At 34.6% G+C, this 9,249-nt stretch overlaps 1 protein-coding gene across 1 annotated transcript; it reads left to right on the top strand.

Annotated features, from left to right (window-relative positions):
* Positions 1-680: 680 nt before the first annotated feature.
* On the top strand, positions 681-9,190 carry LOC104154724 (ATPase family AAA domain-containing protein 5-like; the record flags this gene model as incomplete). Its single annotated transcript, XM_009706231.1, has 13 exons — positions 681-2,467; positions 2,809-2,896; positions 3,486-3,650; positions 4,139-4,280; positions 4,752-4,836; positions 5,307-5,488; positions 6,300-6,457; positions 6,748-6,905; positions 7,139-7,428; positions 7,608-7,704; positions 8,582-8,664; positions 8,763-8,908; positions 9,025-9,190. Coding segments are annotated over 13 exons (3,547 nt in total), but the record flags the coding sequence as incomplete, so codon positions are not given.
* Between the last annotated feature and the right edge of the window lie 59 nt (positions 9,191-9,249).

Genomic DNA, 9,249 nt, shown 5'->3' with positions numbered 1-9,249 from the left:
GGGAGCGCCGCGCAGCCCCACGGGCCCAGCTGTCATGAAATGCCTTCTTGGGGCACCTCCGTGGAGTCCCCGGTAGCTTTGTGAAGAAGTGTTTTCAGTTTCAGATGACGTGAGCCATCTTTTTTGGAGTCATACAAATAGACTGTCTTTTATGGTTTGAATTACCATATGAGATATGAATTCTCTTGTATTTGTTTTCTTTGAAAGGTATAGGTTCTTCTTAAGGTATGTTAGATGTTTACAGTAGAACTGCATCTTTAGTGATGTTGGGGTTCTCTGTTAAGTGCTCAACAGAAGCTCTGGTGAACATCTCAAGGTAACCAATAGGTAGATCATCTGAACTGAAGCAGGCTTTCTGAACTGTAGGGTTATGAAATCTCTGCAGAGCTGTTCTGAAGACCTTGTGGTCGCTTTCAGTTTTGGCAGTCTCAAAGCTTCAGAATGGGATTTTTATTTATTTGAAATGGCAAAATCATTATTTCAAGCTTAGATGGCTTTTGAAAACATGGAGATAAAGTGGAGGTGCACAAAGTCTTAGCACCTTGACATGAGTTTTTTTTATCCTCTGAAAAAGTACTAGCATCACTAACATATACCACAGATACTGTACTGCTTTATATTACTGTACTAAATCATCTTAAATTGTTAAAAACTAAGATTAACATTGAACTTTTTTATAGCCATGCAAGAAGCGGCGAGAGGAAGATACTTCTGTAAAAACAATCACAAGATATTTTTCACCATTAGCAAAAACAGTGGATAAAGTGTTATCATCGCCAAAACCCAACAATATATTGGATTATTTTAAAAAGACATCCGTAACTGAGAAAGCTGCGTTACCAGTTGTAGTTGGAGTAAATAAAACACCATTGGATGCTGATGAAAAAGACTGTAAGTCACCTTTTAAGCGAAAGAGGAAAGGGAAGAGAATTAACTTAAATAATAGGCTAAGAGAGATGAAAGAGTCTGAGAATGAACATGAAATAGAAATTGGTGGTGATGACAGCAAAGAAACAACAGGACTGAAACAAGACGGTAATGATTTTATTGCTACTTGTACTTTAGTTGACGAAAAATGTGCAAGAGAATTAGCAGCAGATAATGTACAAAGAGAGAACTTCTCAGATGCTGTCATCTACAGAAAAAATGCAAAGAAATTTGGTTCTCAAATAAACGGAACAAAAAGTAGGGTAAGAAAATCAAGGAAACGGAAACACAAAGTAAATATGGATTTGTCTGAAAGTTTTTCATCTGAAAACCAGCTGGATGAGAACTGTAAAAAAGAAACTGAAGATAAGAAAAAGATGGTATCTCCTACAATAGCAGAGTGTGATGCTACTGTTAGTGATTCCAATTTTGAAGTTCATACGGATGATAAGACATCACAGGTAAATAATAGTATAATAACGGTGTCATTTGAGGACTTCTTGAAGAGTCAGGGAGAATATAATGTAGATCAGGTTGAAGAAGACACGAAGCCAACAGTGGACAGTTCTGCTACAGCAAATGAAACTGACAAAAGCGATAGTATTAGTGAGCCAGAAAAGTGTGAGGAATCTCAACAGCTGCCACTTAGAACCGTAACTGTCCTCGCACAAGTTCATTCCATTCCCCCCAAATTAGCTCCATTACATAAGGAACAAAAAGGATCTAAGAAAATAGCTTCCATTTTTTTGAAGCAGAAAGGCTATGTAGGGGAAAAAGAAAGTAGCCCACCTCTCTTGGACAGTGAACAAACTGAACAGGTTACTCAGAAAAGAAAATCTAATGTAGTTATTGAGGAAGAAGAATTGGAGTTAGCTGTACTAGAGACTGCAGGGTCAGATTCTTTGAAGCCAAAATGTACTCTGGAAGAAAGGCATCAGTTTATGAAGGCTTTTAGACAACCAACATCAGATGTAATAAAAAGTGGAGTTAAAAAGGCACCTGGAAAACAAAAGCAAGCCAGTGGAAAGTTTCCAAAAGAAAAAGAAGGACCTGAAGATGACATTGCTTCAAATAAAGGATTAGAAAGTGGAGTACCAGAAGATTATGTGGACAAATATAGACATTCTAGTCCTGAAAACAATAGAACTAAAACTAAAAGACCTAGAAAGTTTCAGAAGAAAGGAAACAGAAGGAAGGCTTCAGAAACTAAGGAAACAAATGTCTCAAATACTAGCAATTATAATGAAGATGAGGATACAGGAGCTAATGTTCTTACTAAGGAAAACACCTTAGATGTAAGAATTTCATCTAGTCCAAAAGTGAATGAATTAAGGAGGAGCTTAAGGCAGAAGAAAATCAAAACATCAAAAAATGTTACACCTAAAAAAACTAAGATTAGAAATACATTTTCTGAAGATGAATTAAGTGGCTGTCCTTTACAGACTTCTACTCCAAAAGCAAGCAAGCGATCTTTGAAGAAAAGTAATGTGTATAAAGCTGAGGTGATTACCGTGCCCTTTGATGGAAACAGCCCAATAAGGTAAACAATTTAGAGTATATTCTACTTTTTTGCACTTAGCTTACCTGCAAGTATTTTAAGAGTAAGACATAATTATAAATTGATTGGAATGCATACCAAAGCTGTATGAATACTGATCATGGTGGATAATAATACAGACGAACCAAAGCTGACTCTATAAATGTGCTTGCACTAAAGACATTGAAAAAAAACCCCAAACAACAACAAAAAACCCAATCACCAATTGGGGGGCTGCTTCTGTTTACCGCACTGTATTTTGAAGGCTTTTGAAAATGGAATTGAGAGTAACACTTCCCTTTATTAAAAAGTAACAATTTCATAATACTTTTTTCACTAATTAGAATGAGGTTTACACGTATCAATGCGACTACAAAATCAAATAAAGCTGAAGCAATGAAAAATGAAGAGTTTAACTCCAAAACTATAAAGGTAATTTATGTAACAGTTTGCGTTTCAGTATTTTGTCACTGACTAGTGCATATAATTGTGTTCATATTCAGTACTGTGTAATAGTTTAATGTAATACAATGTGACAGTTCTCAGATGCCCTACAGAAAGAATATTACTATGATTTATGATAGAATTTGAGATAGTTTCTTGTACAGTTATTGTACCTTAGATTTTAAAATATGTTTTATTAGTGTAAATCTACTTTTCATAACGGAGAAATCCAGTAAAATAGTATGCTCATGTTCTGCAAGTTCTCAAGATTGGACATAGTGTTTGGGCACAGCAGAACAGCTTATGCTTAAGAGCGTCACTGCTCATATTTCATTTGTTCTGTGGACAAATTGGAGGATCCCCTTGTAGGGCTCTCACTTCCTTTTGAAAAGTATTTATATCCTCTTGGTTTGCTCCTCCTTTCAATTCTTTCATTTTCTTTTTGACACCAATAAAATTTTATAGAAATCATATGCTTTTATAAATGTGAAAAATTATATTAATATATGTGAAATACTTACCGAATATATTGCTATTAATTGCTACGTATTTTGGTTCTTTTGTTCTTTGTTAGCAGAAAAGCTCTACTTCTAAAAATATATCCAAAGCGAAACAGCTGGTTGAAAAAGCAAAGGCTATACGGCATAATAGATCAAAGGTTAATGAAGACTTACCAGCTCCTGTGAGGCGCTCATCTCGACAGCAAGCTCTTGCTGAAAAGAAAAAATTACAAGAAAATGAAGTAAGCCTGTATACTTTGCAGGGGTGGGGGAAATTATTTTGATGTTTTTATGATTCGTTTAACCAACAAAAATGTTCTTTATCTTGCAAACATTTCCTTTAAAGAATCAAGTAAGGTAGATATCTATGCAATGGTATGGTAAATGTCAAATAGTAAATTAACTGCCAGGTATAGACTGGAAAGCTCATCCTAATGCAAATCTGTAACATGCAGCAGATGGTCACTCTTTCCTAATGGACAGCAATGTGTCTGTTTCAAATGTGTATGTTTTAGACATTTAAATTTAGATAAGCATAATTCTGGCCCCTGTTTACATACTGGAGATCTTACTCTAATACTATTTCTGTGTAGACAACAGCAATAACAGCATTGTATACTCTAAGCTCTAGCAGTTTCTTCAGTTTTCTCAGTATTGATCACTAAATTGTATTTTTAATAAAGGAGAAAAAGTTGTGCTTCCTTTCTTATTTTATTTGTTTTCCCTCTAGGAGTCAGTAGTAATTCTAGATTCAAGCCTGAGTAATGCCACTACTACAGTGCAGAATGTGAAGCAGCAAAAGAATCTTCGGAGCTTAAATGATGTTTTGGGGAAAAGGTCTAGAAACTTGAAGATTGCGAAGAACTCAAATGGTAATTGGGTCTTACTGAATGTGTTTAATTTTTATTACAGTTATTGACTATTATAACTTTATTTTATAAAGCTGCCTTTGCAGTACATTCATCTTTTCTTCTGGCTTTTTGTGTAATATTCCAACATATACCCCTTATTTTTATGATAAGAGTTAATAGTGCAGAGGTTATTTATATGTTCTGCTTTGCTTTTTCTTCATTCAGGGAAAACTACGTTTATTTGAATAACTGCCAATAGTATACCATGTTTTGTTGCCTTCTAATTTAAGGGTTTGTTGCTTTTTTTAATATTACGGAAAACAATGTCTATAGTGATGAAATAACTAGAAATAAAACTATAATGAATTTTGTTAAAATACTTAGTTTTCCCTTAAGAAAAGGAGATTCCCTAATGTTATTAAATGGAACATGCAGATAGTGAACAGAGAAGCAAGGTGCTAATCTAATATGATTTTTTTTTTCTTTTTAAAGGAAAACTGGGATATCCACCTTCCTTTGTAAGCAGAAATGCTCAAAACTCAGCAGGTGAACCAATTGTGATCTTTGAAGAAAGCAGGTCAGTTTTCAAGATTGCAGTTCCTTAAGAATCAAAATATATTCCAAAGTTACTTTAACATTCTCTCATTTTACAAATTACTTAAATACACTTATTGAAATGTGATATAAATGTTTGGGGTTTTTATACTGATCAATGTGTTAATCTGCTTGCAAAATTCAGGGTTTTTTTGGAGAGTTACTCAACCATTCTTGAGCCATTTTAGATGGTTGAAAATATAATTGATTACTGATTAAAAAGAAATTCTAAATTGCATATAAAAAGACAAAGAGGATTATTTCTTAAATTAAAATCTCTAACACAAAATTTAAAATCAAATGTAGACGTACTACATTTAAATGAATCTTAGTAGTTCTCCCAGACTATTTCTAACTCGTGCATAGAAGTGAATGTGATTAAATTCTGTTGTAGGTCTTGCATAGCTTGTAGTTCTAATGAATTTTTTTTTTTCATTTCTGTTCTCTTTAAAGCCAAGATGCATCTGAAAATTCTCAAGATGATGATCAGTTCAGAGCAAAACGTGAATTCTTGATGAGCGGATTGCCAGAGTCACTGAAAAGACAGATTGCAAGGAAAGCAGCAGCAATGGAAGCGTACTCTCTTGCAAGTTCATGTTTTAAGACTGTTGTCCATGTACAGCAGAAGGATGATTGTAAGTTTTTGTTCACCCATTGTGTAAATATATATAATAATTTCGAGTAAATCTGTGCAGAAAAGATCTTGAACAGCAGAACTTGCTATTATCACTGGAATAACTGGTAGTTTCCTCTTGTTTTGTGTCGCAGTAAGAAAACAAAACTTACAAGCTTCCAGGGAGATGTTTTTGAATACACAATTTACACATTAAATTGATGCTGAAGTAATGTATACACTTATGGGTGAGGATGCAAAATTCTTAATATTTAGTCAAAAAAGTTAGTCTTTCAAGTTCCAGTTTGGAGAGTAAAGATCATGTTGGACTGATTGGGGCAGAAACCATTTCCTTCTGACAAAGGCAAAATATTTCTCAAACAGAAAAAAACCCCGCCCATTTCTTTCCACTAAGTGAGGGAGTGTGCTACAATATTCTTACGAAAGGGCATGACAGAAAAGCAGAAGGTAGAATAGCACTTAACAGAATTTATATTTGCAAACCAACCAATAAACAAACAAAATCCTTGGTGAGCATCTGTCCTACAGAGACTGTGCAGGTTGTTACTTAGAGCTAGCAGAGCACAGGAGCAACTTACTGGAGAAATGTTGTATGCAAAAATGTGCAAATTTGTTCTGCTTGTGGGAGGTGAAATTAATAAAGAGAAAAAGTTGATACAGTGTAAGTTAAATAAGCTTGGCTTTGACATGATAAAGCTGTAGTTAAAAGCATTTACTCACTGTAGGATGGTTTTGTCTGTGACTGTATCTCTGTTTTGTTAATAAGTTTCCTCTCATGTGTTTGTTTTTTTTTGTTGGGGGCTCTTTTGTAGGTTATCCAATGTGGAAATTGAAATCACCATCATGTCCTCTGTTAACTAAGCTAAGGAAACTGAATACTGAAGTCACTAATGTCACAAAAATCACTCTCTCACTTGGTGAATTTTCCACTGTGAATTCAAAACTAACTGGAAACTGTTCTGCACCTGTGGTTAGTACTTTAAAATAGAGGCTTGTGTTACAAGAAAAATGAAAAGGAAATTGAAATTGTTTTGTTACTTGTTAAAACTTCTGTTGTTTTAAAAAATCCTGGCGTTTGAATCTGTTTCAGTCCTGGATTATTTTTTTTTTTTTTTTCTTGTGTGTGACTTACGCATTCTGCACTGTAACATTAGACAATTCTCAAGGCTTTCTATTAATCTCTGGGTTTAACAAGACAGCTACCAATTTAAATTATATAAAACTGTAATGTTTTTGAGTAATAATTTTTGTGTGTTACAGCTTTCTGGCCACCGACCAGTTTTTCCTGATACATTCAGGAAAGATTTACTAGATGAGATCATGTCTTCTAATTCTCAATTTCCTGTGAGAAAATACTTCTACAAGTTTCTGAAAAAGCAGACAGAACGGATGGTTTTTGAAAACAGTATACAAGGTTAGTCATCTACATAAGGAAAAATACACTCACACTCTCACTCTCTCTGGCATAAAAAGGCAACTTGGAATTTCCAGAAATATGTCAGTGAAGGAATACTGTTGTTGGAAATAAATTGATCCTTACATTTTGGGTCATTTTGACCAAATTCTTCAAATACGGCTTAAACAAATGTATGGTTGTAATGGACATAGCTTGAAGTTTTAAAAGGATGTAATTTTTTTTTTCTTTAGAAAGCAGAGATGGCACTGCAAATTCTGAGGTAAGTCAGAAACATTCTGACAATTGGAAGGAAACTAAGAGGAAAAGGAAAGAAATAGAAGACCACAAATCAAAAAGAAGGCGGCAAATTGAAGGTACAGAGATTGAAATAAAATCAAGAGTTTCCAGGAACCTTATTTCTCCCGTATCTGGAGAAAAACAAGCAGAGACAAGACAAGCCACGCATTTGGGAAAAAACAAGACCCAGAAACCAGATGTTACGACAGAAGACACTGAATATTTATCACAGCCAAATGCACTTTCAGGTAACTGCATTTCCTGTCTGATTTTAATTCTCTTTGCATTGAGGGAATGTATATATGATGTATGTCAGCCTTCTGCTGTGATACAGAAATCACATCTAGTCTTAATATTATATTAGACTTGATCAACTCTTTTGCATGAAGAGCTATTTAAAAATGAGTAATATTTTTTTTTTCTGTAGGTGTTGAAAAGGAAGACATGCTCTGGACAGAAAAATATCAGCCTCAAGATTCCAGTGAACTTGTAGGCAACAAGAAGGAAATTGAAAGGCTACACAGGTCAGAAGTGGGAGCATGGAGCATATTAAAATAACTCAAAACATTATATTACTTGATTATGCTCAAAGAAGCAAAGTCAGTTATTTTACACTATGCTTGAATAGCACTTAGAGGGTGTACGTTTGTGGCCTCTCGTTTTGTTTACTTCCAAAAATTTGCAGAAACAAACTGTCAGTGTGAATGATCCTTTGGTCACAGTTTCTTTTACAGTAATACCTCGGCACGTTGTGTGGTATGGTACAAAACAAAGACACGTGAAATGCTACATTAGGCTGTGGAATAGAATGAAATACTTCAGTAACTAAAGCCATTACAACTTTAGTAAAAATTCTTTTTTGTCAGGTTATTTAAGCTGACACACTATGATAGAGAAATAGCAACTTATCGGTACTTGTCTATACTTCTCTACAAGCATGCCTGATCCTGATCTTGATGCACTGCCTCTGCTTTTGACAGTAATTTAGCACTCAAGTCCACCTAATATATTGTGCTTTCAGTTAAACTTTCTGTATAGGTTATTGTTGCCTTTTATGCAGAATTTAAAGATCCATCTGACAAACAACACTAAACTATGAATGATAAAGCATTTTCCATGGTTTAAGTAGTTTGCCAAATGACTTGTTTTTATACCAATGAGCTAATAGAACAGAGAATGAAGAAGGAATCCTTTTTTACAAAAGAATCAAACAAACCCTGAACAAAGTTTTGGGTTTTGTTTTTGGTTTTTTTTTTTTTTTAATCTGAAAGGACTTGATAGGTTTCTGAGAGGAATAACAAGTAGCTGATGTCCCCTGGGTTTATGTTCTGTTCCATCTGAATTTGGTTCACTTTATTCAGCAGTAATTTTTATTTTTTGTTCTGTTCCTTCCTTTTATAGTTGGCTAAAAGAATGGAAAAAAAGAGCTGATTGGGAAGAAAAAAGAAATCAGAAAAGGGAAAAGGAGGACAAAGAGCATGAAGGTGCTGATAGAATTAAAAATAATATATATAGCTTCTCTTTGTTAAAGTTGGCATAAAAATTACATGAATCCTTTCTTTTCTTTTAAATAATTCTACAGATTCTTTGGACAGCCTTGACTTTAAAGATAGTAAATCTGATATTGAGGAAGAGACTAGCCTTTGCAATACAGTTCTGATAACTGGCCCACCGGGAGTGGGGAAAACTGCTGCCGTATATGCTTGTGCTCAGGAGCTTGGTTTTAAGGTTTGTGGAGTCCTTTCCTCAGTACCGTTTTGCTTGCTTGTAACTAGTGGTATGAAAGCATTTGTAATACAAGATGTCTGAAGTGTTCTTTTAATGTAAATTAAATACCATTGCAGATATTTGAAGTCAACGCCTCTTGCCAGCGTAGCGGTAGACAGATACTGTCTCAACTAAAAGAAGCTACTCAGTCTCATCAAGTAGACAAAAAAGGCATTAATGCACATAAGCCTTGCTTTTTTAACAGTTGTACCAGTGCCAAGTCACCAAGTAAGTTCCATAGTTGTATCTCGGGTTTTTTGTTTGGTTGGGGTTTTGGGAGGGTTTTTTGGGTGGTTTGTTGT

This window comes from Cariama cristata, unplaced genomic scaffold, assembly GCF_000690535.1.
Source record: "Cariama cristata isolate BGI_N322 unplaced genomic scaffold, ASM69053v1 scaffold14300, whole genome shotgun sequence".
Taxonomy (NCBI): Eukaryota; Metazoa; Chordata; class Aves; order Cariamiformes; family Cariamidae; genus Cariama; species Cariama cristata.
Note: the sequence above shows the minus strand (reverse complement) of the source record. Positions and strands in the feature narration are given on the sequence as shown.